Source organism: Malurus melanocephalus, unplaced genomic scaffold (genome assembly GCF_030028575.1).
Source record: "Malurus melanocephalus ecotype Western Australia unplaced genomic scaffold, MMel_1.1 scaffold_87, whole genome shotgun sequence".
In the NCBI taxonomy this organism is placed as follows: Eukaryota; Metazoa; Chordata; class Aves; order Passeriformes; family Maluridae; genus Malurus; species Malurus melanocephalus.
In genome coordinates, this window is record NW_026623319.1 from 1,467,895 (window position 1) to 1,495,113 (window position 27,219).

At 57.6% G+C, this 27,219-nt stretch overlaps 2 protein-coding genes across 4 annotated transcripts in view; one reads left to right on the top strand and one right to left on the bottom strand.

Moving 5' to 3' along the window:
- The window catches only part of RAD54L2 (RAD54 like 2), a 67,534-nt gene extending 55,180 nt beyond the window's left edge, over positions 1–12,354 (top strand). For 2 of the 3 annotated variants that reach the window (XM_057368030.1, XM_057368031.1), the window contains 10 exons: positions 263–381; positions 688–803; positions 1,802–1,901; positions 2,229–2,434; positions 3,659–3,834; positions 4,558–4,754; positions 4,867–5,063; positions 5,565–5,654; positions 6,211–6,303; positions 6,502–9,571. In XM_057368030.1, coding sequence (XP_057224013.1) covers positions 263–381; positions 688–803; positions 1,802–1,901; positions 2,229–2,434; positions 3,659–3,834; positions 4,558–4,754; positions 4,867–5,063; positions 5,565–5,654; positions 6,211–6,303; positions 6,502–7,490 — 2,283 coding nt within the window. In that variant the 3' untranslated portion in view covers positions 7,491–9,571. The other variant, XM_057368032.1, reaches the window with a different exon arrangement.
- A 41-nt stretch (positions 12,355–12,395) lies between these two features.
- The window catches only part of LOC130574679 (semaphorin-3D-like), a 22,618-nt gene continuing 7,794 nt past the window's right edge, over positions 12,396–27,219 (bottom strand). Inside the window, exons 2-18 of the mRNA XM_057368033.1 lie at positions 23,267–23,467; positions 18,648–18,808; positions 17,935–17,997; positions 17,610–17,729; positions 17,195–17,297; positions 16,965–17,093; positions 16,532–16,677; positions 16,189–16,303; positions 16,007–16,076; positions 15,503–15,647; positions 15,206–15,428; positions 15,018–15,106; positions 14,507–14,548; positions 14,106–14,263; positions 13,819–13,883; positions 13,512–13,642; positions 12,396–13,430 (exon numbers count right to left, since the gene is read on the bottom strand). Of these exons, the coding sequence (XP_057224016.1) occupies positions 13,017–13,430; positions 13,512–13,642; positions 13,819–13,883; positions 14,106–14,263; positions 14,507–14,548; positions 15,018–15,106; positions 15,206–15,428; positions 15,503–15,647; positions 16,007–16,076; positions 16,189–16,303; positions 16,532–16,677; positions 16,965–17,093; positions 17,195–17,297; positions 17,610–17,729; positions 17,935–17,997; positions 18,648–18,808; positions 23,267–23,390 (2,298 nt within the window). The 5' untranslated portion in view covers positions 23,391–23,467 and the 3' untranslated portion in view covers positions 12,396–13,016. The remainder of the gene's footprint in view (positions 13,431–13,511; positions 13,643–13,818; positions 13,884–14,105; positions 14,264–14,506; positions 14,549–15,017; positions 15,107–15,205; positions 15,429–15,502; positions 15,648–16,006; positions 16,077–16,188; positions 16,304–16,531; positions 16,678–16,964; positions 17,094–17,194; positions 17,298–17,609; positions 17,730–17,934; positions 17,998–18,647; positions 18,809–23,266; positions 23,468–27,219) is intronic.

Sequence of the window (27,219 nt, forward strand, 5' to 3'; positions counted from 1 at the left end):
AAATCTAGAAGGATGGAAGAATGCTCTTGAGATGAAAGAATCATGACAGGTTAAGAGGACACTTAYTCATCAAAGAAGTTTGTCATTTGGAGCTTCTGGAATGGGAGGTAGCAGCAGTAGTTGGGAGTAACATTGCCACCTCAGACATCTGGATGTAAATAACCTCATTGCCATGATTTATTTCTCTCRCCTTGAGCCAGGGTTGTTAAACTAAACAAGAAATTAGCAACTCCACCTATAATAGTCTTCTGTTTCTCGGTAGGCCAAAGACATCTTGTGTGATTACCAGACGGGAGTCCTGGAGAACTCACCCAAGATGGTGTTACTTTTCCACCTAATTGAGGAAAGCGTGAAGCTTGGAGACAAGATCTTGGTCTTCAGGTAAGCAGAGTATCGACAACTGATCCTACAATCCTTTAATACTGGAGTAGTTGGATCTGCCCTGGAACTAGAAGGTTGTTACACAGGGTGAATGGTGTGGCTGTTCCCCTTTTCTCCTTTGTTGTATTAGTGTTGATTTTYATCCATTGATTTTATACTTCTACCACTGTCACTTTTACTACTGAGGGCTGTGCTGCACAAACAGGGTTTGGCAATCATCAGCRCTGTCATGGTTGGGGAAGGGTTCTGATGCTCCACTTTTGCTGCTGGAGAGCATTTTCCTGAACAGAGATCTTGGTTTTGCAGCCAGAGTTTGTCCACCTTATCTGTCATTGAAGAGTTTTTGGCAAAGAGACCGATGCCGAGCCCTCCAGGCTCAGATGGAGGCGTTCATAACTGGGTCCGAAACATCAGCTACTACAGTGAGTGCMGTCAGTCCTCCTCTCTTTTGTTGTGACACTGTTTGATCCTGTGAAGAACTAATTCCTGAAAATCATCCACCATCTTCTTTTARTTGTCTTTGGGTGTGAAAATGCTCTGCTGAAGCATTCTTCTGATGAACCTTTTTCAGACTGTTCTTACTTTAGTTGTTTTGGAAGACAATGTCAGTTGGATAGCAGCTAACCAGTAATTTCCAAATCTTCTTCTGACATCTTTGTTCGAAGATGTTAGACATCTTTGACATCTYACACACTACTGCTTTTTAAAAGTTGCAAAAGATACTTTTGGTTCCTGTTGGCTATTTGCTAGATCTTGCTTCCAAAACCAGAATCACTGTGAAACGCTTTCACTTGCTCAAGGCTGTGAATTCCTCTTCCTTCTTCCATGGTTTTAAATCTTGTTCTGGTGTGGAATTGTTGCTKTGTGTGGCTACTTTACAGGCCAGGACTGAGAGGAGTGGTGGATGTGGTGTTCCTGATATTTGCAGAGCTGCCAGAAGCAAGCTGCTGCCCAGCAACAGAGACATGACACCCCCAGCRCTCTCTGTGCTCAGTTCTAGTTTCTGAGGGTTTGCCAAAGGCTTTACAATTTTGATTTCTCTCGATTCCTGGAGCTTCCTGCATGCATGAGGCCTTTGTTCCTGCTGATCCTGCTTGTTATCCATCTTGCCTAAAGCAGAGCCTTAATGCACTAAATGTGTTGTAGTGCTCCCAGGTCTGGCTTTSACAAGCTTGAGTAATGTTTTACTTGACCTTTCAGTTGAACAAGTCCCACGCTGCCTGGCTGCATTTCACCTGCCTGGCTGGGCATATTACARGTACACAGTGGCCCAGTTGAGATCCTGGAGTACATGGCTTGAGAAGATCCAGAACTGCTTTGGAACCAGTTTCAAAGATCAGTGTTTGGAAAGTGGGTTTGTTCTAATAGAAATCCCCCAAACACACAGAGCTTTTAGATGYATCTTTAATTTCCTTCTCAGGACTGGATGGCAGCACCTCTGCCTCGGAAAGGGAACGTCTGATTAACCAGTTCAATGATCCCAGCAACACCTCTGTTTGGCTCTTCCTTTTGTCCACACGGTGAGTTGGCTGGAGCAGAACAGCACAGGGGAGGACTCATTCTGGTGTTCTGGATGCGTGTGGGTTTTCACTTCTTAACTTCCTTTGTAATGTGCTCTCCATGCTATGAGAGTGCCATCTGCTTCTGACTTCCCYAGGGATGTAGGATTTCACCYTTAGGCCTCTGCAACAGCTTAACAYTCTTGGAAACCAAACTTGGGTTTAAAGTTTGACTGGAGAAAACTTTCCATAGACCCTTTATGGACTCTTGGCTGTGATGGTTATCCCTGCCTAGAACTTTTGGAAATTGGCCAGGGCAGCAGTTTGAAATTTGCCTTAATTTTGCAGTGCTGGGTGTTTGGGTGTCAACCTCATTGGAGCAAACAGAGTGGTGGTGTTTGATGCCTCCTGGAACCCGTGCCACGATGCCCAGGCTGTGTGCCGGGTGTACCGCTATGGGCAGAAGAAGCCGTGCCACATCTACAGACTGGTTTCTGATTACACCCTGGAGAAGAAGATCTACGACCGTCAGATCTCCAAGCAGGGCATGTCAGGTAAGTGGATGAACACAATATTCCACCCTCAGCTTTCACTCTGTTCAGCTCCTCTAAGTCCTGCTTTTGTGGGTTTTGTAGCTTAGTTTTTCAAGGCTGAAAATCAGACAAAGAGGTGACAGGCACTATCCTAGGGCTATGTTTGATGTTTGAGTTGGCAGTGACATGGGATCCTGTAAGAAATTCATGGTGGTAGAGCCAGCATCCTGCAGCAAGGTTGTGGTCCCAGTCCACTGCGGTGCCATTTACTTTCCCTGCTTCTCTTCTGGCTGCTGCAACAGACTGGAGACTCGGGGGTGTCTCGCTGTGACACTGCTCATTGTGTTTTTCCCTGTGCCTGGGTATTGCTCATCTTCAACTGTGTGTTACTGCTTAAATAGCTCTGTATTTCCATTTTTCTTGAAGTAAAAGAGGGAAAATAGCTACGTTAAGACATATATTGATACCTTTGACTGATAGTGCTTACTTTAGAGCCAAAAATAACTAATTGATTGCAGTTCTGACCTGTCTTGGTACCAAAGGTATCTTTTGTACTGGCTCATGCCAGTTGTCAAGTTGCTCTCATAGAGTGTGCAGCTGAGGGGTTGTGGTGACCCAAAGAGAGCTCTTTTTTTGCTCAAAACCCAACTCCAGAGGCAGCAGCCCAGTGTGATTGGCTCAGTTTTCTGTTGTGCATTCGAGGTGGAGTCCCCTGGCAGCTGGCCTGGCTCCCAGGAGAGTCCTGGATAGAGGTGTTCTCTCCATGTGCTCCCATTTGACCTGTGTGCAGGAGGGAATKTTCAAGGAAAACATTCAGGTTTTTRTGAGTGAGGGAATGTGACTGCTTTTCTGAGCTTTCAACTTTAGAACATAGTTATTAATTGGAGCCTTTTTGATAGGATTTGTGGGAGAACACATAGTGATGTGGCTGCAGGCCTGTCCCAGGACATGCATGTTTACAGCCTTGGGACACTATCTGTAATTAATTTTGTGTTCCAGTTTGCCAGGAGCTCTGTGACCTGCACAGCTTTGCTGTGACAGACACTTGTCAGCCTGACTTGGTCAAACAGGTTCAGCTCTGAACTTGATGATTTTTCTCCCTGCCCTGACATTTACAGAATACTTCTGAGGATTGTGTAGATTGCAAGGAGGGAGCTGTGTTAGGACAGAAGTGTCAGAAGGGCAATAGGAAAGCAGTACTGATCTCTTCCCTTCTCTGCTCACTGCATTCCCTGTCTTTTCCAGATCGGGTGGTGGATGATCTGAACCCAGTGCTGAACTTCACTCGACGGGAGGTGGAGAACCTGCTGCATTTTGTGGAAGAAGAATCTGACCCTGCTCAGCTCTCCCTCAATCTGAGCAAGATGAAGGAATCTGTTCTACAATTAGCCTGTCTCAAGTATCCTCACCTCATCACCAAGGTAAGACCAGCCTGCTTCCTTGCTGGCACTGCACTGCACAGGCAGGAGAGGGCCTGGAGGAGTCTGCCAGTGTGATGGGGCCATAGTGGCAAGAAGGATTCACCTGGGTGCTGGTGGGAATGGGCAGTTTTCTAGAGAGGACCCAAAGATCCCTGCTCTTCCCTGTGATATCTTCCACTCATCTAGAAATACCTYTGTTCTGTACAGGTTTGGGGACAGGTTGTCAGGCACCCCTTTCTTCAGCTTGGTGCTGGATATGAAGGTGGCAGTGGAATATCCCAGCTTGCTGCCAGCTCCTTTCCTGGGATGACTTTAAACCAAAGCTGGGAGAAGGCAGCACTGGCCTGTGCTCTCAGGAGTGTCACTGGTGGGGTGGTACTGCAGAGTGGGCCTGTGCCAGGTGCTGTGGGGCTCTGGGGTCTGTTTGACATTGTGGCAGGCTCAGTTCTTGTGTTCTTGGCCTGGTCAATGCTCCTGGGTTTTGCTGTGTGCTGTGGTAAGTGATGGCCTTGGCTGGGCGGGTGATGCCATTAGCTGACTGTCACCCTTCAAGATGAGCCCTGGTCACATCCACAGCGCTGCCCCTCGTGTGCTTTGCCGTGGCCACCTCTGCCAGCCTGGCAAGGAGCCAGGCTGTCTGGGAATGGGCGGCTGCCGTTCGGGGTGTGCTGGTTCCCTCTTGCGGTGTGTGGGTGCCAGAACCGCGGTGCTGTGGGGTTGCAGGAGCCTTTTCAGCACGAGTCACTGCTGATCGACCGGAAGGAGCACAAGCTGACCAAGGCAGAGAAGAAGGCAGCSAAGAAGAGCTATGAGGAGGAAAAGCGAGCATCCGTCCCCTACACCCGGCCGTCCTACGCACAGTATTACCCAGCCAGTGACCAGAGTCTGACGAGCATCCCTGCCTTTAGCCAGAGGAACTGGTGAGCACCTGCCCCTTCCCTTCTCCCCATGCTRTAGACATGAAATGAGGGGGCAGAGGATGGTTGTTCCTGTGGGGTGGGCGCTGCACTCTCCTCCCTCCTCTCTCACTAGGCGACCAGCCCTCAAGGGTGAGGACAAACCGGTGGCAAGTGTCCGCCCAGTTCAGTCYACCCCCATTCCAATGATGCCCCGGCATGTCCCCATGGGCGGTGCAGGATCAACCTCAAGTTCCAACCCTGCTGTCAACTTTCCCATCAACTATCTACAGCGAGCTGGTGTCTTTGTGCAGAAGATTGTTACCACCACGGGTGAGTTGCTGCTGCTCACAGTGGGTTGGGTTGCAATGGCCATGGTAAATTGAGGTTGCYTGTGGTGAACTGAGGATCAGGGTGAGTTGTTGATGCCCACATGGGCTGTGGGTACCTGGGCATCAGAGCCAAAGATACTGTGTCTCTGCATTTGAGTGGTTCCCCTGTGCCTGGAGGACTTTCCCTGCAGATGTGCAAGAGCCATGGACCTGGTGGATTGTTCAGAGTGAACTTKCCCCTGATAGGACCTGCAATACTGTCACTGCTGGTCCTGGAGATGCTGTGACATGACAGCATGGTTTTTGCTTCCTTGGAGCCCTCTGCTGTCTTCCTGTGCTGTGTAGAAGTTAAACCCAGGGTTTGCTTATAGCACAGCACATAGGGCAGACAGACAGACAGCTGCACTGCAAAAAAGGGGGTTGGTGGATGCACTTGCCCTCTCCTGACTGCAGCAAGAGTATAGTTTAATGGACAGTATTCCATTTGTTTCCCCATTGCCAGATATTGTGATTCCGGGTACAAACACATCCACTGATGTACAGGCGAGAATCAGTGCTGGCGAGAGCATCCACATCATCCGAGGGACAAAAGGTAATTCTGTCCTGCTAAGACTTGTGGATAACATCTTAGCCAGTGCTAATTAGGAGAGAAAATTATGTAAAGGCATGAATCAATCCCTTGAGAAAAAAAAAGAAACAAAAGGCGAGGAGATCTAGAATTTGCRATGGCTCTGTTCAGCCCATGCTCTGGGTGTGCTGATGCTGCAGGGCTATTGCAGCTGAGAAAAGTTGCTGAACTTCGTGGCTCAATTCTTCCTTCTCCCAACACTCACTGCAAGTCCTGAGGCAGCCAACACTCCCTGGTTCTCCCAGTGCACTGTTTCAGGTGTGAAGTTCTGCATTTCCCACTGGCAGCACATGGGGAGGGGGGTGATTTCCAGTCCAGGAAAGCTGAAAGGGTGGAAGTGAARAGTTAGGAAAGGGTAGGAGCCCCCCACTGATCTCCCTGCATGATCTGGTCTGGGTCTGTGCAGCACTGCTGCCCTATTTCTGCCCAAGCAGCCTTGCAGCCTCACAGATCCAGGTCCTGAGCTGAGACTGGAGTTCTAATGAAGTTGTTGAAGGAAGTTGTCCTGCCTCTGTTCCAGGGACGTATATCCGGACCAGYGATGGTCGGATTTTTGCTATACGGACCACTGGGAAGCCAAAGGGCAATGAAGACCGTCGGACAGCTGCCTCAGGTAGGGGATTGTGGCTGCTGTGTGGAGCTTACCTGTGGGCTTTCCTACTGGAGTGTCTGGGGCAGTATTCCCTGGTGTATTCCATCATGTCCGCCATCTCCCTGAGATACTCCCACCTTCCTTTCCACTGTTGCCTCTTGACCCGCAGCTTTTTCTCTGCARTAGTCTTTCTCACCGGCCCCATCTCCTTGTTTCCAGGCTCCCAGAGCTCTTCCCTGGAGTCCACGAGCAATGGCAGACACAGTGCCTCATCCCCGCAGCTCCCCAGCACGGAGGAGCTCACTCGGCCCATCTCCCCCGACAGCCCCGAGATCATCAGCGAGCTGCAGCAGTACGCGGAGGCGGCGGCCGCRCGCGAGTCCCGCCACAGCTCTCCCAGCACCAACGCGGCGCAGGGCCACGCCGCCCGCACGGACCCCGCGCCCGGCACCGCCGCCCGGGGAGCAGAGCAGCGCCTGGGGGTTCACTGCGTGGCTCCCTCCGTGTCCTCGGCCCTGCCGGCCACCAGCCAGCACGGYGACGCCCACCCGGTGTTGGACTTACGGGGCAACAAGCGCAAGTCAACGTCGCCATCGGCTTCAGAGGAGCAGTCCCGGAGGCAGCAGAAGAAGCGCCAGTTGCCATCGTCCGTGCAGCCCTACGAACACGGGTACCCCGTCTCTGGTGGGTTCACCATGCCTCCTGTCTCTTTAAACCACAACCTAACCCATCCATTTGCCTCCCAGCCAGGAAACTCCTTGTAYATGGGCACTGGCTCCTCTTATTACCAGCTGCCCAATTTACTCCCAGACCCTCATCTGGTGTTCCCTGTGACTACTGACCCTCTGCTGACAGCCGGCACCGCCAGCTCTTCTGCTGCTACCTCAGCCACCGCCAGCGTCCCCTCATTCATGCTAAACCCTTCTCTGGCAGGGGTGCTGCCCAATTACTCGCTTCCCTTCACGCAGTCACTCCTGCCCGAGCCCAGGATGTTCGCTCCTTTCCCAGCCCCCGTCTTGCCTAGCAGCCTTCCCAGGAGCATGGCATCTGCCTACCCTGGCTACATGTCCCCTCACTCGGGCTACCCGGCTGGGGGTCTCCTTCGGTCCCAGGTGCCTCAGTTTGAACCCCAGGAGGTCCCAGAGGTGGGATGCAGCTCTAATGACGAGGACAAAGACGATGATGTCATAGAGATCACAGGGAAATAAAAAGGCCTGGCTCCTGCTCGGTCTCAGCTCTGCCAGGAGGCAAAAGTTGCAGGACCTTTTTGGGAGTCAGGATTTCCCCTCTGGGCCACGGCAGTGGGTGGAGAAGGATGCAAAGGGTGTGGTGTGGGGGTGGCTTTGTTCTTTTCGTTTTGTTTTGTTRTTTTYTAGTGTCAAGGGTAAGAATTGTATTAGGGGCTGGGACATGGGAAAGGTATAGAGTGGACCTGTGAGGGCCAGGGGAGCAAGAGCCAGGGGAGGAGGGAAGCAGCAATGCAAACTGTAGGAGTGCCTCCCCCCACGCTCTGTCTGTCTGTCTGTCTCTGTTCTCTGTCTTGTCTGGCCGTGGAGGCTTGGTGTTGTGAGTCACTGCCCTTCTCAGGCCTGGAGGCGCGGGCTTGACCGCTGGCAGGGCCGAGCTCCCTCTCACATGAACTGCCTTATCTGTGAACTTCTCTCACTGCAAGAGGGGTGGGCCGGGGGGTGACTCCACCAGAGGTTGGGGACAAAGTGTTTTTAATGGGGAGGGAGTGGGGAGGCTTCTACATTGTGTATGTTGGGGCAGGGAGGGAGGGGATTGTTGTCAAAAAAAAAGAAGAAAGAAAAAAAAAAGATAAAAAAAAGAAAATACCCCACAATTTGTCACCCTCTTCAAATTCACATGAGACTAGTATGAGGGCTYCAGGCAGGCTCCTGTGCCTGGGCTCTTGTTGGGGTTTCCCCCAGGCCCTTCTTTAGGGTCCCATCCAAGGTAGGTTGGCCCTGTGGGTCTGATGCCATCTCTGTGCCAGGCCAGATGAGTGGAGCAATCCCACATGTCTTGGTGGCCATCAGAGGGGAATCCTGGTGACTTCCCCATCTCCTCCCAGGCTGTGTGAAGGCCACGTCTCACCCTGCTGTGGCCCACCAGATCCAGGGCTGGGTGGGCTCACTACTGCTTCTGAACAGCRCTAGGCAGTGGAGAAGGTTGGGAGGGGACGCTGGACCAGTGCCAGTTGCTGTTGAATCTGTGACTGGAGGGACTTTCCTCTGCACAGAATCTCTACGTTAATTTATTTCATGAAGGCATAATATTTATTGTCTGGGGGAGTCTTTCTTTCTACTTTTAAATTAATTTCCATATTAAAAAAATAAAAAGCTGGCCTCCATCATGCAGTAGTCACTTGTTGGATTGTCTGTGTGGGGAGAAGCAGCCGGTTGACCAAAGCCCAGCCTAGGAGCAGGGCCAGCTGTGGAGGTGGCCTGTGGCTCACKCGGGTGGCACCAGTTGGATGTGTCCCATCAGGGGTTCTGCCAGAGCAGGAGCTGCTCTGGGTGCTGCACAGCCAGAGGGAGGATGGAATCCTCTTGTCACGGGGCAGGTGGAGGAGCACGTGTGGAGCCTGCTGTGCTCGTTCCCAGTGGGAAGGAGGAGAGCTGTGAGGTGTGTGGAGTGGGGCAAACAGAGCTCTTGCTGGGGAAGTGCCTTTCCCCACACAGGGAGTGACCCCCTGCTCAGCCCCACCAGTGCAGAGCCTGGCCCTGGCCCTGCCAGCGAGCACAGTCTGCTCCTCAGGGCCAGGGCTCCTAGGGAGAGGCTGGGATACCCAGGTGCAGCCTTGGAGCATGTGACTGCGTGTGTGAACACACTAGGATGGACACCTGAAATCCGGGAACCTCCGTGTCACGTCTGGGTGTCACCATGCAGGAGCTGTGCTCRCCTGCCTTGGATGGCCCTGGAGCTGGTGGTAGCCTGTAGGGGACCCCTAGACCATGGAARCTGCAGTCACTGGTGTTTGCTGGGACCAACTAGATGTAGGAAAGGGCAGGATGTCCTGACATCCTCCACCAAAGGGGTGCTGGAAGATGGGGACCTCCCTTCCTGAGAGAGAGAGAGGGGTGTGTGTGCACGCGTGTGTTACGGAAACATAATAAAAAATGTTACGGGGCTTTCCTAGTGTCTTTCTCTGTTTAATGGACATTGTYTGTCAAACATAACCACACCATTCATAGAAGCCTTAGATCAACAGTTTAGCTATGCAAATTATTTTAATTATTTTTTAAAAAAAAACAAACATTAAAATAGTGCTTTCTTCTTTAACATATCCTAGGAGTTGAAAACCGAGGGGTTCTGAGCAAACTGCTGGACAACTTGTCTTTGGATGCACCATGGAAATAAAAATCAAACCCCCCCACAAAAGTAACAAAGCAAATTAACTGATGGTGTTCATGCAAGTTTCTCCAAAGACTTGACAGTGCTGCATCTGTGAGTCATGCCCTCCTGTGCTCTGTGTGTCCACCTCATGCACTACCCTGTGACACTGATTGTATGACCAGCTTGCCCAGATGTCCGTTGCATCCCTGTGAGGCTGTCAGTTTTCCGGTGGATTTGGGGAATGGAYCTAGGCAAGGGCTTTCCTTGTCGAGAGTAGCAAGTGTTGAGAGCTGCGGGTGCGTGTGGGAGGCGGGAAGGTGAGCAGAGCCCCCAGAGCCCTGCGACAGCCCCAGCCCTTCCTGTGGGGTCAGGGYAGTGGGGCTTATCCAAGGGACCCTTCCGCGTCATCTCTGAACGGGACCTGTGCTGGGACAAGGTGTGGATGTGGTTGGGGGCAATGAGCACCGTGGTCTGGATGTGGTACTGGTGGCTGCACACCATTTTCTCTGCTCCTCGCCTCTCCAGGAGAGCACCCAGGGCTTCCATAGCAGGCCCTGGCACATTCCCGTGCTGTCCCCTGATGTTCTCCTGTGGTTCCCCAGCAGCGCCTGGGCTCTGTGGCTGTAGGAGCTGGGGGTGGCTGGCACTCTGCTGCTGCAGCGTGCAGAATGTGCCCTGGCTGGCTGGCTGTKAACCCAGCACCAGGATGAGCTGTGAGGGCTCTTCCGGCTCCTGTGCGCCATGGCAGCTTGGAGACTCCTTGGCACTGCTGTGGTGTGGCTGTCCTGGCTGTGACCTGCCACCGGCAAACATCTGCAGCCCCAGGCAGCCACAGCACAGGGGCCCTGCACAGCGAGTGCCCAAGAGCAGCCCCAGCCCCAGCTCTGCCCTGCCACAGCCCTGGGCACCCCTTCGGGAGGGGATGGGTCCCCTGGGCCCTGGCAGAGCCTTGGTCGAGGGGTGGTCGTGATGCCCTGCCCACAGGGCTCCCCTGGGAGCTGGCACTGGCTCGGGCTGCACTCCCTCAGTGCCATGGGCAGGATTTCCTCTGCCCCACAGAAGCCATGGGGGGAGGTGATTTATCCCGAGTGGAGGGAGCTCTCSAAGCCCTAAAACTCCCCTCCCGTGGGCCCTGCTCTTCTCCCTCATCTGCTCTCCCCAGAGGATTCTCCTCTCCAGCGTGCGATTCTGCTGCAGAGAGTCCTCTCTTGGTTTTTCTGAGCCTGGAACAGGGGCTTTCTTTCCCTGCGTGGGTTAAATTTTTCTTTTGCTGCTGAATTTCTGTCTCCAAATGACCTGATGGGAAGCAGCTGCCAGTTCTCAGAGGGGCTGTGGGTGACACTGAAGGTAGCAGTGCAGGACTCTCTGCACAGGGTTTTGGACAGTAAGGAAGATTTCCAACCACAGCCCAAGGCCAGGGCAGATCTGCAGGGCCTCAAGAGTGGTCAGCTGCCCTCCATGCTGGCACCCAACCCTCAGCCCTTCCCTTTGGTGGGTGGTTTCCACTCCTGGGACAGTCAGGTGAAGGCTGGGTACCACCGTGGGACAGTGCCATGGGCATCGGGGGCTGCTGCTGCTCCGTGCCCTGGGCTTGGTGGGTTTGTTGCCCCCACTGCTGGTGGAGCTCTTGGGGCTTCCTGGGAGGCTGCAGAGTAGGGGCAACACAGCCCAGCCTGGCCCACGTTGGACAGGATCTGCTCCATACTGTCTTGGAGTGTCTGATAGGATGGGGGGATTGCGTGCAGCTACTTGGAGAAAGCAAATATTACGGCAAGCAAAGGTGGGATTTCCATGGGGGCTTCACTAGAAATTATGTGTATTTTGACTTAATGATGTCAGTGAATCATAAAATGGTTTGGGCTGGAAGGGACCTTAAAAATTGTCTTGTTCCAGCCCCCCTGCCATGGGCAGGGACACCTTCCACTAGACCAGGTTGCTCCAAGCCCCATCCAGCCTGGCCTTGGACATTTTCAGGGATGGGGCATCCACAGCTTCTCTGGGCAACAAATTCGAGTGGCTGAATGCACGAGAATTGCTGCTGGTTTGAGGGTGGCTTCCAGGCCAACAGGGACAGGTACAGCAAACACCTTCACAGCTGCTGTCTCTTGCCACTCTGGAATAAATTTTATTGATCCAATCTTGGAAGGACCGAGGGTGGGGGAGGGCTGGGGCGGGGGGCAGAGGTTGAACAGGGACCTTAGTTCAGCTAGATTTCAGTGAGGGGATGGCTCCTTGCACCTCAGAGCAAGTGCTCCCGGAGATGGGGCAAGTGAGGGAGAGCAACCTCTGCCACCTCCCAGACCACCAGCACTGCCTCAGCTGCTTCGTGGTACCCAGCTCGGAGCTGGAGTCTGGCAAATCCATGGGAGCCTGAAGGAATCCATCACTGAGTCTCATATGGGGTTTTCTGTTGGTTTGGGTTTCTTTTCCTTTTTTTTTTTTTTTTTTTTTTTTTTTTTTTTTTTTTTTTTTTTTTTTTTTTTTTTTTACTACCGCCTTAGTTTGTGGCCTGTCTTGTTGTGGTTGGAAAGAGGAGTATTGCTAGCAGGGTGGGTTGGTCGGTTGGCCCCACGCATAATCATGTGCTTCCCTCTTCTCTCTGTTGAACGAGATGTGCTCGCCTGATCACCCAGAACAGAGACTTTGAACAATTTGTTGTTTATATGATGTATTTATTTTTACTTGTGTTTCATGTCATTTTTTTAAAAAATAATAAATTGTAAGTTGGTATAACTGCCTGTTGCTTCTCTTTTTTTAAATTTTCTTTTCCTCAGGTAAAATCAATGTCAAAATTTAAAAAAGAAAGCAATGTGGGTTGGAACTGGGTTGGGCATGAGCATCTCTGCACATCTGGAGCCCGGGCTCAGCCAGCAGGTGTGTCCTGCAGCCTCCAGCGGTGCCTGGGCTGTGTCCACACCCCAGAGACCCCCGGTGTGTCCTGCAGCCTCCAGCGGTGCCTGGGCTCTGTCCACACCCCGGAGATCCCCGGTGTGTCCTGCAGCCTCCAGCGGTGCCTGGGCTCTGTCCATCCCCTGGCAGACCCCAGGTGTGTCCCGCTGCCMTCCAGAGGCGCCGTGCCGGGGCTGGGTCTGTGGGTGTCAGGGAACCAGTGGCTCTGCTGGGTCTTGCCCCTCCCTGTCTTCTGTGCTTATTATTGCTGCTGCTGGTCGTCAGTAGGGGCCGGGGGAAAACAAGGAYAATAAATATTCTGCAGGTAAAGAGCTTTGAGTCTCGGAGAGCCAGGGCGGGCCCCGTGGGGCTGGCGGGGTTGAGGTAGTAACAGCGAGGCGGTTCTGCACGGGAAGGCGAGAGGCGTTCCGGAGCTGGTGCCCACACGGAGAAGGGCCCTGGAGAGAGCGGGAGGAGCTGCGGGCAGCCCTGGCTCCCTGTGCCCCTCACAGGCGCTGGGGGTGCCGCCGCACCCGGCCGTTCTTGCTGTCCGGGGACGGGTGCTGCCACTTGTGCCAGGCTCGCTGCCGCTGGCGCTCCTGCAGCCGCAGGGCATTGCAGTAGGCGTCCAGGCTGGTGCCCGGTGCCCCCAGGGCCCGCGGGAAGCCCTTGGAGCCCGGGTGCAGGTCAATCCGGGCCCGGGGGCTCTGGTGGGTCCCTCCCAGCTCGGCCCCCTTGCTCCGTCTGTAGGGTGGCAGCTCCATGGCCTCGTGTCCGATGACGCGAAGGCTGTAGCGGGTCAGGGGCCGGGAGAAGGAACGCTCCACCGCCTGGCATTCGTAGGTGCCCGTGTCCTCCCTTGCCAGCTGGCGGATCAGCAGCCCTTGCTCCAGCACCAAGAAATGCCCGTTGTTCCTGACCTGGAGCGAAGGCAGAGCCGTGGCTCAGTCCTTGGGGATGGAGTCCCCCTGCTCCCCGTCCCCGCTGCCCTGTCCCCGTACCTCGCTCGGGGCTGTCTCCTCGCCGTGCCGCGCCAGCCACCGGATCGCGGTCTGCGGGGAGCGCGCCASGCACTCGAGGAAGGTCGAGTTCTTCTCCACCCCAAAAACCACCTTCTCCACCGCAGCAGTCCCTGTGCAGGGGAAGGGGTGAGTACCCTGCGTGGTGGTTGTGTGGCAGGAGAGAGGCAGGGCAGCACGGAGCACCAGCTCGCCGTGGGAGCGCTGGTTTCCCAGAGCGGTGCCGGCCCCCTCCTGGGCATGGCGCTCCCTGGGCACAGCTGGCTGCCCCAGCCGGGGATGCTCTCACCCTCTGCCCTGTCCTGGCACTGGCTGAGCGGGTCCGCCTTCAGCACGTCCTGGCAGCGGGCACGCCTGGGAGAGAGCAGACAGCGCTGTGGCTGAACCACCCCTRCCTGTGGGACCCCTCCGTGACAGTGCAGCCAGGAAGGGAGACSGGGAAAGGGGGGGACAGGCAGGCGGTGTGGCAGTAGGGTCTGGTTGGTGGGTAAAATTCCAGGGCTGACGCTTGTCCTCCCTGCTSTAAACAGCATCACTTTCTAGGGGGATGCAGGGCTGGCGCGGGCACACACTCACCTCTTCTCGGTGAGCAGGTGYGGGGCACAGGTCTGGCTGTCCCAGGTGCAGTAGGGATCCCTGGCCAGGCAGCAGTCGGTGCAGGTTTTGCCGTAGAGCTCGCAGCGGTACAGGGAGAGCTGGAGCAGCCCGTGCGTGCTGCTCACAAACAGCTCCTGCTGCTCGGACAAGAGGGACAGAGGCAGTCAGAGCACACGACCCCCTGCCCCGTGCTGGAATAGGGGCACTGGGGGACAGCAGGAGTGAGAGACAGAGCCTGCCACCCCCTTAACGCTCTGGCAGGATCCCGTTTCCTAAATGTGCACGCCCTGGGGCCGGGGGGCCCGTCAGAGTGGCTGGGACCRGCTGCTGTYGGTCCCTGTTSRTGGGCTGCTTTAGGGAGAAGCAGGMGGGAGACTCACCCGCTTTGGTGACAACTTCATGTCCAGGATGGGAGAAGGCACCTGGAGGGAAAGGAAGAAGGTGCTGCAGCCATGTCAGTGCCTCCTGGTGCCCCAGCCTGCCAAGTAGGATTGTGTTCCCAGGGGTTGCAGGACGCCAGCACCGTGGGCCGGGTCCCTGGTCACAGCTCCGTGCAAGGAGCCTGGGYTGGCTCTGCCCAGCAGCCCTGCTTGCAAACCTGGGCTCAGCCCTCCCATTTCAGTGCGGGCTCCAATGTGCCATCCACATCCCCCTCAGGGACTGGAGGGGAGCTGGAAAATGGCTTTGCTCCAGTCCCACTGGCTCCCCTCGCTGCCTGTAGCATTCCYTGCTGCCCAGGGCGGGTGGGAGTCCCCAGCAGTGAGGTGAGACCACCCTGGCAGTGGTCAGTGACGGGCTGCAGAGCCTGCAGGGAGAGTGCCACGGCCACAGGAGGCTGTGTGATCCGGCCACTGTGCTCCAGCCCCGTGGTGCCACCCTGGCTGCCTGTACCTTGGTGACGCTGATCTCCTCCAGGCTGATCACCTCGGGCCCACGGCTCACCCCGCCCGCCAGTCCCACCTTCAGGACTTTGCCGTCATCTGTGAAGGCAGCGAGAGGAGGAGCTGTCAGGGCTGGGATCGCCCYGGGCTAGCGGAACCAGTGTCACACACTGTCCCCAGAGCTGGGTGAGCACCCACCTGTGCCGAGGAAGAGCACGTCGTGGTGCCGGCTCTCCGTGTCCAGCCGGTGCACCAGCAGCCGCCGCAGCCGGTAGGGCACATTGACCCGGAGCAGCACGGGCTGCCGGCCCTGCGGGTACACGGGCTCCCACATCAGCTGGTGGCCGCGCATGAAGCTGATCACCTCGTCGGGAAAGTCCTTGGTGGAGCGCACCAGGGGGTCGTAGGTCTCACTGGGACACTGTGRCACAGGGGCTGCATCAGGGCCAGGCCGGTCTGTCCCACTGCCCCTCCGGCTGCTCCCCATCCCCTTACCGTGCCGGGGCGGGGGTAGGGGACACGCCCTTTGTATTCTACCCAGCGGTAGTCGAATCCCTCCTTGTGTGCGAAGGGGCCGCTGAAGGCAGCTCTCACGGCAGCCATGGAGTAGATGCAGACGGCAGAGCCACTGAAGACACCACTGCCGGGAGCACAGGGSTCTCAGGGTCCCGGCTGCTCCATGGGGACCAGGTGTATGCACACCCGCTCCCCTGAGCCCACACTGTCCCCTGTCAGCCCTGCAGCCACGCACAGCACCCCAGAGGTGACAGGAATCCCTTTGGCACAGCCTGTCCAGCCTGGGGACCGCTGACTGTGCCGATGCCCAAACTGCCCTTGGACAGTGTGCTGGTGAGCCAGCGRCAGGGAAAGCAGGGAAACACTTCCTCAGCCAGCTGGGTGCTGTCCTGCCCTTTTCCCCCAGAGCTCCCTGTGAGCAGCACTGGTGGGGTCTGGGGGGCTGGACTGTCCCACACAGGGGCTGATGAGGGTCCTGCTCACCTGGACACTGTGAAGAGCCCAAAGACGAGGGGATTCTGGGGGTCCCGGGTGCGCAGGACRAAAACATCCTCTGCAAAGAGAGGGTGGAGGTGAGGCACCCCGGGGCTGGAGCACCAGTCCAGGGGATGCAGGTGGGAGCAGCTCTGTGCTGTTGCAGGCCTTAGACAGAGCTGTGCACTCACCCAGCTGGTCAAAGTGGGTCTCAGTGCCCTGAGGCCCAGGGATGGAGCACACCAGGCGGGCCTTCAGGAAGGTGCTCCAGCGGTTGATGAGGCTGCGCTTCCCTCCAACATCATTCTGCCAAGCACCGAGAGGAGGGGTCAATCCAGCCTCCCTGAGTGTCCCCCACTGCTGTGCCCTCCTCATTCCCACTGAGGGACACGCCCAGCCCTGAGCCTTCTGCCCTGTGGTAGGTGTGCAGTGACACCATCACATTCCTCTGCTTGGGATGCTCCGTGGTCCAGCGGAGGTAGAAGCCCACCTGGTGGGACAACTGGCCACAGCGTGCTGGTCTTGGCAACTGACCTTGCAGACCCTGGCCACCCTGGCRTGGATGTGCCGCCGCTCCCATTGCCCAGCTTCCATGGCCGTCTCACGGAAGAAAATGTAGATTTTGTCATCGTGGGGGTTGTAGGTGTCAGGGATGGCGTAGGCACCGATGAACGCGGGCTCTGCGGGAGGGAAGAGCAGCACAGCATGGCCCCGTGCCCTGATCCCACCCTGTGGTGCCCTGAAAGCCCTTGGGAGCAGTGAGCAGCACTGAGGGCACGCAGGGCGATGCAGACTTGGCTGTCCAGGAGGCAGAACACCATTCCCAGTGCTCAGGCTGTGGAGCACGTGCTGGAGCACCAGGGCCTTCATCAGAGAGGGGACCCAGACCACAGAGCTCTGTCCCCAGTGCTGGCCCCAGCTTGTCCCCAGAAGGAAGGAGAGCCCCCATGYGTCCCCCTGCTCCTACCGTGTAGCCAGTGGTCCTGGTTCTGCTCCGTGCGGATGTAGCTCTGCTCGGCCCCGTGCACCCAGGTCCGGAAGAAGGCAGCGCTGCTGCCCATGAAGTCGCTGGAGGTGCCTGAATACAGCTCCCCATCTGCAGGGTCAGGGGGTGTGGCTGGGAAGCAGCACCTCCCGGCACAGATTATTGCCAGCTCTCCCCCTCCAGCCTCGCCTGTGCTCCCYGCTCGCTCTTACCGATGAGGAGTCCCGTGAAGGGCTCACGGGGGCTGTACGGGCACCGTCCTCGCCCCGATTCCAAGGAGTGGGTCACCAGCTGCATGCGGGGAGCCCTGGCACCCTGCCAGAGCCAAGGGGGAGCTGTCAGCCCAGGGGGAGTCTGGGAACAAGCTGGGACTTGAGGGAAAGRGTGGGAAGGAGGCTGGTGTGTCTGTGAGGGTCGGGCTCCTCAGGGGGGCTGCCAGCACCTGATCCCATCCCCATTTGGACACTGGACTGTCCCAGGGCAGAGCTGCTCTCACCATGTGAATGCCAGGACTGCACCAGGCTGCCCACCCTCCCCAGGCTCTGGGGCTCCCTCTCCCCCTGCTCCCAGGAGAGAGTCCCTCGGCACCCTGTGCACAGGGATGTGTCTGTCCAGCCTGTCCCTCACCTTGCCCCTGGCTCCCAGCTGGATAAAGGCGCAGACAGGCTGGTAGGAGCCGGTGCCGCAGGCCAGCACGTGGCTCTGGTTGAAGGGCTGGAGCAGGCGGATGAAGTTGGCACAGTCGGTCTGYGCAGGGGAGAGGTTTGTCAGGGCTGCAGGGGGTGCAGAGCCTGGCCACAACCTGCACCAGCAGCTGGCCAGCTGGGCTTGGCTCGGCTGGCTCCACACCCCGTTCCAGGCAGACCCCCAGCTCCCTTTTGGGGTGACGGGGTTGTTTGATATCCGTGCTGAGCTGCCAGAGGTGACTGCAGGGGCTGCCAGCCYTGCTTACCTCCACGTTCTTCCCTGCCAGCTGGCAGTGCTCCACCTGCTCCCTGGGGGCTGGCCAGAAAATCTGAAACACAACGACCCCATGGATGGAGCCCCCGCTCCCCTTGGCCTCCCGTGGCACCAGTGGGAGCAGCCTCAGCCAGCAGGCGCTGCCAGGCTCAGGGGCACAGCGAGGACATGGGGATTCTCTRACACCCCCTGCGTCCCCAGGGCCCCGTGGGCAGCCTGCCAGTGTGAACCTGGCGTGGGGACAGAGGCTGGGCGTGCCGTGGCCCACCCAGGCTGTGGGCAGGCTGTCCTGGATCCCAGCCCATGGGAACACCAGGCTTAATGGGATTTTCTTTTGTTGGGCTCAGGCCGTGAACCGCCAGCAGGATGTCTTGGGATGACATTAGTGGACGCACTGCTGGAGCCCTTGAGGCAGCAGCAGGGCCTTGGTGTGACAGCAGGGCAGTGCCCAGAGCCCACCCAGGTCACCTCTCTTGGCTGAGCCACCCTGTCCCTCCGGTGCCAGCCCTTCCCAGCAGGGCTCAGCTCCACCAGGGATGGCTGACCCCACTGATTGAGACATCCTGGTGTAAATGTGTCCCTGGTGAGGTTAGAACAGCCCAGTTCAGAGCACATCCACCTCCACGCCCTGGCGCTGGGACAAGGAGTGGTTCCCAGAGAGGAAGAGCCMAGCCTGGCCATGGCCACCCTCCACCCAGCACTGACCTTCTCAGGCTCTCTGCTGGGATGGTCCAGGTGGAGCAGGAAGATATGGTTTTTTGCTCCCACCATCAGCCAGCCCCTGTCTTCATCCACCAAGAGGGCTTGGAAATCCATCCCATCCCCTGAGGCCAGCAGCAGGCGAGAGCTGTTGGATTTCAGCAGGTCTGAGGAGCAYCAGCAAGGTGGGAGAAAGAGAAACCCATCTATGAGCGACACGACCACAGCCAGAGGCTCCGTGCCTCCCTGTCGGGGACAGCTCTGGTTCCCTATCCTTGCTCCAAGGGTGCACAACATTCCTGCAAATTTTGCCTTAGCAAAACCCACCACTCTCAGTGCCCCTAAGCTCATCGTGGAGCCTTCCCCATGTGCCTGCCCGAGGGAAAGTCACTCCTAAAGAGCAGAACAGTGCTGACCTGGCCCTGGCTGGGCTGGTTTGCAGGGCACAGGGCAGGACAGGGGCCCAGCACCAGTAGCCCAGGGTCCTCAGCTTCCAGCCTGCCTTCCAAAGGAACTCCTGGAGCCCCAAAACATCTGCACCCTGAAACTGGGGGCAGAGGATTTGCTTGCTGTGCCTCCTGGCATGCTTTCCCTGGGCTTCAGATGAAGACAGTTTACATTTGAGAAAGTGTTTTGCTGTTTGCAAACACTTGCCCACACACAGGGTCAGGCTCATGGATGCCCTGGAACCGACCCGTGTAAGGGAAATCTGCCTGTGCYCAGGGTGCCACCCCAACCCAGCACCCCGCATTTGCCACTCCTGAGGCACAAACCCAGCATTACCCTGGCTCGGGGGAGGATCAAGGGTGCCATACACCAGTGCGCTCCTTGGGGAGCAGAGGCAGGGCCGAGGAAAGGTCCAGCTCTTGTGGCTGCAGCTCCTCCCTGCAGCAGCCGGGGCGGCTCGCCTGGCCCTTCGGCACACTTGTGGCCATGTGGGGGTGTGAGAAGGACAATGAGCTGTTGTCTCTTGGTTAAAACTCCGGAWACAACATCCCTGGGGCCGGTACTGGTCCGTGATGTGCAGTGCCAGGTTTGGGGGCTGTGTGTGGGGCGAGCGGCCCCCGGWGCCGCCAGAGCGGCGGCTGCACCGACACGGGACTGCAGCAGCTGCCGGCCCGAGCGCCTGCTCCGGGGATCGGGGCAGGAAGAACCAGCACCCAGGCGGTCCTTGGAGCTTCCAGAAATCATAACGCATCACTTCCCTCTCCAAAAGTGACAGGACATGGCTGGGGATAGGGGGCTGGCTCCCGGCTTTGGTGTTGAGCAGAGTAAAGTGGGGCCGTGGGAGGGGGATGGAGATGGGCAGCGCTGAATGGAGGTGGAATGTGGCTGGAAACCCAGGGAAACCTCTAAGATCGGGGCTGAAAATGTGCCCCAAGTCACACGGAGTGAAACAGCGTGTCAGGAGCAGAGGGAAGGAGATGATCGAGGGAAGCCGGTGGTGGCCAGGGCRATGGAGTGCGGGTGGGAGCGGGGCGGATGCGGCCCCGGGTGCAGGTGGGGTGGACGTGGGCACGGGCACGGCTCCATCGAAGGGAACCGGCTGAGCCGGGAGGCTGTCTCACTTCCTTCCAGCCCTTYTGCAGGGCAGAGGGCAAGCGGGGCCGCTGCCTGCGGGCTGCAGACGCCACTGACGTGCTCTTGTCCCTGCCGGATCCAGCGGCCAGGCTGGCTCCCAGCGAGCGCTTCCACCTCCCCTTGCTCCGGGTCAGAGCTCCGATCACCGGGGTGACACAAATCCTCCTCTGCCAGCATCAGGGAGCTCCTGGCTCTCCTCCTGCTGCCACAAAAACTGCACTCCGCACCTTCCCGCGGGTGTCCTTCTCCTCTGGCTACCAAAGGTACAGGGCAGAAGGCCTCCAAGCTGTTTCCCACCAGCTGAATGGGATTAACAGCTGAATTCCTGTCCGTGCCTGCGGGCCATTGTCCCTGCTGGATCTCTGACAGGGTGCGGTGCCTCGTTCACCCTCCTGTGCCTGCCAGCKCTCCCAGGACCTGCCTGCTCCGGGGGAAATGTCAGCCAGGGCTCGGGGAGGGGGCTGAGGTGGAGGGCAAAGGCTCATCCAGCACACGAGTGTAATTGAGGGAATGGGGACAAGACTGGTCCTAGTGAATGTCACTTGCTGGTCACCCTCTGACCTGCACCAGCCCTGTCTGAGATCAAGGCCAGGTAGGGAGGAGGAGGAGGAGCCCTCCCTKCTGCCCCTGTACTGTGTGGGAGAGCCCTGGCAGGACTCCCTGCCTTGCACTGGCACCTCTGGCGGGTTAATGACCAGGAGGGTCTGAGCCTGACCCCACGGGGACATCGAGTGCTGGACCCAGACCCAGGCAGCTGCTGCTCAAAATCCAGCCTCTTCTCACCCTCAGGTCGTTAGATCTAAACCTGACCCTGGAGACAGAGAACCCGGGGGCAGCTGTGCCATGGCCCAACCTGCGGGTGAGCCCGGAGAAACATCCTCTCCTTTGTGTTCGCTATCTCACAAGGCCACGGTGTTTGTCTTTATGGTCCCCTGTAACTGCCGTGTCCATCCATCATCTCCGCCTGCCCCTCAGCRCAGCATCCTCCGTGCGGGGTGACCCCGAGTTTCCCGAGGTCACAGTCCGGCCGGAGGCTGCCCCGTGCCCTTCCCCTCAGCAGCCACGGAGCAGATCCCTGCAGCCCAGGGGAAGCGGGGTGCTGCTTGTGGCTCTGGCCCCTGGCTGCTGTGGGCTGATAAGGGACGAGCCAGGGCAGCCYTTGGTGCGATAAGCAGAGCCCCGTGGCCTCCCCGAGCCCTGGAGCCCTYGCCGTGTGCCGGTGGCCTCTGGTGTCCCTGGCTGGGCTGGCTGCACATCAAAGGCTGGCAGAGGAGCCGATTGCCAGCTCCTGGCTATCCCCGCGGGAGGAGCTGGCAGGAGCTCTGTGCTTTCCCTCGGGAGGAGAGGCTGACCCAGCCTGCCCCGGCTCTCCCCAGGCTGTCCTGTGTGCTGTTATAAACCTCCTCCTCAGCTCCTGGGCAGCCTGGGAGCCGCTGCTGTTGTTCCTGGCCCCGTGCCCTGTGCCCCATCCTTCCTGTGCTCTCCCGGCCCTCGCTGCTGTCATTTCCTTCTCTCGACCCTGCTTACGTCTTCTCCCCCCGCCCTGCCGAGGGCTCTGCCTGTCACCCCCATGCTGGGATCTGAGGGCAAGGCTAATCCCGTGGATGGATTCTCAAAGGCCTGCTTTTATTTATTTATTTTTCCTGGGGTTTTTAAACCTAAACTTCTCAAGGCATTGTGTCCTTGAACCTGCCCTGTGCTGTCCATGAGTCACATCCCCTCGCCATTGTTYGCCTCGTCCTTGAGCCCTCCTGATGTTGGGAGCTTCCTCTTCTGCCTCTGCCCAAGGCTGGAGGGTTTTTGGCATTCCTGGCCCCGGGACACTGTGGGGTTTTGAAGTCAGCAGTCCCTGTTCTCCCCAGCTGCCCCCGCAGCCCCGTGTGCCTCCTGTGGCTCCCAGGACGGGCAGACCCTGCACTGTTTCTGAGCTGGGCTATCAGCAGAGCCATCTCCTCACTCAGATATCCTGCCCCAGGAGGTGCAGCCCTCTCCAATCACATACAGGGGTGTATTCCACCGTGCTGGCTGTCCCTGCTGGAGAGCAGCTTCCCAGGGTGATGGAGCAGGCCAAGAGCACGGCCCCGGAGCCAGGAGTGCCATGCCCATGGGAAAGCTGCTCTGCCTTCCCTGAGGTGTGGAGAGGGCAGGTCCAGCCCTCCCAATTGTCACAGCCCAGCAGCACTGGGGATGTGCTGAGCTGCCATCCTCCAAAGCAACTTGCTGTTTTCCACACAGGAGAAACTGGAAGCAGGTCATGCTGCAGGCCATGTCCATGTGCAGGCTCATGCAGGGTGAGAAGCTGCCAGGCTGGCAGGGCTCTGTTCTAGCTGCTCAGGTCATTCCCCTGTAGAATTCCTCTCAGTACCCCCTTCCCACACTTCTGCTCTGTGCTGTGACCTGGCTACCTGCCAGTCTGCCCTTGCTGCATCTGCAGGTCACCAGAGCAGCCCCACCTCTGCACCGGGCTTGAAAGGAGCGAAGAGAACTCATAATCTAAACAGAGCAGAGAGATACGGGGGGAAGGGAAAGGCACAGCAGGGGGATGATCTGAGTRGGGAATCAGTCTCTCCTGGCAGAAGAGGAGGGGAAAAGCAGCAGGGCTGAGCTGGGTTGGGACTGTGCTGGTGAGAGGCAGAGGAAGAGGTGGTGAGACTGTCCTGGGGCTGTGTCCCCACTGCGCTGTGAGCAGAAGGTCGGGGACACTCCCTGGGGGTGCCCAGCTCAGCCCCAGCCCAGGACACACCAAGAGATGTCCAGAGTGAGTCTGAGCAGAAGGAGACATCCCCCCTGGTCCCGGTGTTCCCCTGGATCAGGGAAGGGCATTCCCTGTTCAGCCTCCTTTTCCAATGCCAGAGGCACCAGTGCAGCATCCTCAGAGACCGTGCTTGGAGCTGCACCCCTGAAACATCCCAAGGGCACCCGTGTGGAGAGGTCACAGCCACAGCCAGGGGCTGTTTGTCTCCCCACACCCTGGGCACCCTTTGCTCCCTGCAGGAGGCTCTCCCTGCCCTCCAGGGAGGTGCAGACCCCGAGGAACCCCTTACCTTTGTAGGAGAGGCGAAGGCGCGGGGCGTGCGGCTCCCCTGCCCCGCTGCTGCCCGGCTGCAGGAGGAGGAGGCTCAGCAGGGCTGTGGYGAGGGGCAGCTGATGGCCAGGGGCAGCCCACATGCTGGCAGGACAGTGGGCAGGGTCTGCTGGCCCTCACAGCACCATGGTCCAGCGCCGAGATGCCACGTCCAGTGCCACTGCAAGCAGAGAAGGAGGAAGGCTGCAGCTGTGCTCACTGGACCAGTTTGGGCRCTGGGAAAGCAGCTGTGGCCAGCAGACACACTCACCACGCAGCCTCTGCGAGCTCCAGCACCTTCCATGAGCAGTGGGCTCAGCAGCCCCAGGGGAGCTGTGCAGGGTGGTGCCAGCACTGGGAGCACTGGGAGCACTGGGATTTGAGCATCCTGGAGGTGGCTGACATGAGGGCTCCAGTGGGCTCTCAGAGCTTGGGCATCCTCTGCTCAGTGTCTGCTCAGACCCCAATGCTTGCCAGAGCCTGCTGAAGGATCCCTAATATTCATCCAATCTCAGTATGGGGTTAAATCTCATCCCTTACACACAAGGGGAATTCATGTTTTGGAGCACTGTCGATAAATGGCACTTCTGTGATCCCCCCAATATCATCTGTGGCTCTGTGTGTGCATGACACACCTCTGGCCAGGATCTCTGTGAATTCCTGGCCACCTCAGAGCTCTCTGGGGCCACCAGCATCCTCTGGCTCCAGGGTGCTGTGGATTGGAAGGGGTCTCTAAAACATAGCCCCCTTCAGAGGGGTACAGGGGTTCACAGCCTTGTCCAGCAGCTCCCACAGCTCCTGCTGGGAGCAGGGCTGTCCTGCCAGCTCTTACCAGTCAATCCAGGCTATTTAGGGGCTTCTTCTCCACTTAATAAAAATMATGATCTCTATACAGCAGCTCTAACTTCCCCTCTTGCTGCATATTAAGTTCTTGCAGTCCCACGACTGAAAGATTTAAAATGAGCCTTTTGGCTCATCCCTGGCCAGAGGCTCTTGGCACAAGGAGCAGGGGATTCCTGCCATCCCAATGAAGGGCTGTGGGAGGGATGGTGGAGCCAAGCCTTTCCAACTGCCTTCATCTCCGCCTTGCACAAGAAGGAGTTCCAGCTGTGTCAGGGAGGAGGTTTTGGGCTGGTGGAGTTGGGCTTTCTGTCCCTGCCAGCAGCAAAYTGTGGTTGGGCTGGGCTGCAGCTCCTTTCTTGCCCCTTCCCTGCCCTCACTGCTGCCTGGATCTCACTCTGCTCAGCACAGCCTGCTGCTCCTGCAGGGCCTTTCCCTGTACCCCTGGCATCACCCCGGGACATGGATGTGACCTCAGGGTGRTGGTGCTGCTGTTCTCTGTCTCTCTTTAGTTTGGGGCTGCTCCCTCAACCCACCAGCCCTTCCTGGGCATTTTTCAACATATCAACCATTGCCCAGGGAAGGGAAAAACCACCCACAAACGTGATGGGTTTAGCCAGGTTCAAATGGCCCCTGGTTTGTGGATAGGGGGTTGGTTCTCTGTTAGGAGCCCATCAGCCACACGAGGATTCACAGGCAGTGCTGCCCTCACTCCCACAAACACCTCTGCAGCAGGCAGCAATGATGAGCTGCTCCTAATCTCAGCCCTTCTCTCGCTCAGCACCTGCACTGGAGTGTCCCAGAGCCATCCTGTGCCCTGAGCGAGCACTGCTGTCCTGAGGGTCAGCACWAGGACCTGGGTCTGGGCTTTGACAGGGATTTCTCTTTCCTTTGCCTGAGTGTGTTGTGTTGGGAMAGCGCTGCCCTCTAATTGAATGTTTCTATAAACGGAGCTGGGTCTGTGCTAGGCTCGACTTGAGGCTAAGCCAGCCTAGGAGGAACCTTTCATGAGCCAGGGATGCCAGGGCAGGCGGGGACTCTGTGGATGGCAGGCAGGGCTGTGCTCTGCCTCAGGACCCGCTCACATGTGGGAGATTTGGGGATGTTTCACACGCCTGGTGAGGGCTGGGGCTGTGGGACAGGAGTGAGCTCCCTGCACAGCTCGGTTATACCTGTGCTCCATCCCCTGCTCTGGCAGTGACACAAGCTGGGCTGATGGCAGCAGGAGCCACAGCCATGCYCAGGAGGATCCCAGAGCCTGGCACAGCTGGGCACAGGCACAGGAAACTGAGGGTTTTGCTGGAGGGTCTTGCGACAGACGAGGAAATGAGAAAAGTGCCAGAGGATAACTCCCTGTCAGAAACACTTCCCAGGGGTGTTATTCTTTCATGAGCACTTTGGGGCTCCCTCCCATCGTGTCCAGGCAGTGGTGAGGCACATCCACCTCCTGACACCCAGCTACAATCCCAGCACAGCCCCTGAGCCGCCCGTGCCCGCAGCCCCTGGCACAGGGACATCYCTCGCCGTGCCAGTCAGCGCAGGGACACAGGGAACAGATCTGCTGGAGSCGAGGAGCTCGGCTGGGTTTGCAGAGTGGGGGAGCTCGGGTGCCTTGTGGATGGAAACAAGCTGGGAATGATGAATCCAGGGTTAAATTAAACACTCCCGACAGCTTTAAATAATCAACTGTCCAGAGCTGCAGCTATTTCCATCTCAGTTTGGAGAGGGAAGGGCTGATGAGGGCGGGCTGCTGGAGAGGGGATGGCTGGGGGTTAACATTTCATACTCCAGGCACCACAGGACCCTCAGGGGAGGGTCTGGGGGGATGGCAGCCTTGTTTGGGCGGCCTGGCAGTCACCAGGAGTGCCAGGCAAAGGTGGCACAGGTGGTGACACCACGGTGCAGGGCTGAGCCAGGTGCCCTGGTCACAGCAGTTTCCCTGTGCCCTTCTTCCTTCCCTCCCTCCCCTTCCATCAGAGACCTGCAGAAGTGACAGAATCAGGAATGGTTTGGGCTGGAAGGGACCTTACAGATGGTCTCATTCCAACCTCCCCTGCCATGGGCAGGGATGCCACCCCTCAGTCAGGCTGCTCACAGCCCATCCARCCTGGCTGTGAACACTTCCAGGGATGGGGCATCCACCACATCTCTGGGCAGCCTGTGCCAGGGCCTCACCACCCTCACAGTAAGGAATTTCTTCCTACTATCTAATCTCCTCTAATCTCTCCTCTTTTAGTTTAAAACCGTTTCCCCCTGTCCTGTCACTGTCAGCCTGTGCAGACAGTCACTCTCTCTAGTTTTTTAAGCTCTCTTTAATTATTGGAAGACTGCATGGAGTTCTCCAGAGAACAGAAGTCCAACAGGTCTGAGGTTCTGGGCTGTCACACAAAATCCCCCGGAAAGCCTTGCCAGAGAGGGAGCAGCCCAGGAAAAAGGCAAATTCCTCCTGTTTGAGAGATGGGTACAGGAGGGAATAGTTTAGACAGGAAAGCACCAATTTCCTCCTGTCCAGCTTCTTCGTGCTGCCATGGCAGGAGCAGTGTAAACCAGCCCAAATTTCAGAGGGGGAAGGGCCTGTCAGGGGTTTATCAGGCTGTAGATTATCTCTGCGAGGGAAGAGCGCTCTGTGCTCAGCTCCCCACCATCCCCAGCAGGAGCAGCTGCCATGTGCTCCGCTGGATTCACAGCCCCGATTGTATCCCCGATAATCCGCTGACAGCCTGCCGCCTTCTCCAGTTACAGGCAGGGCTGTCGGGGCCGGGGGAGCAGGAGAACGCTCCCCAGCAGCTGGGGGACCTCAAGGGAGAGGAGCGGGGGAGGAGGAGAGGAACAGCACCCCTTGTCAGCGTGCATCCATAGGGACCATCCCCGCGCTGCGAGAGGGGGACTCTCAGGGAGCCGAGACCCCCTCCGTKGGGCTGGTGCTTCCCAAGGCTCTCCAACACCCAAACCCTGGCTCCCAGAGCCGAGCCCACGCTGCCGAGGCTGTCCTGCCGCTCCCGGCAGAAGCCCTGTGCGGGTGGTTCCTTCTCTGCCACTTTTGGGGCCAGGAGAAAGGAGTCACACCCCGGCAGGGAGCCGAGGGCAAAGCCA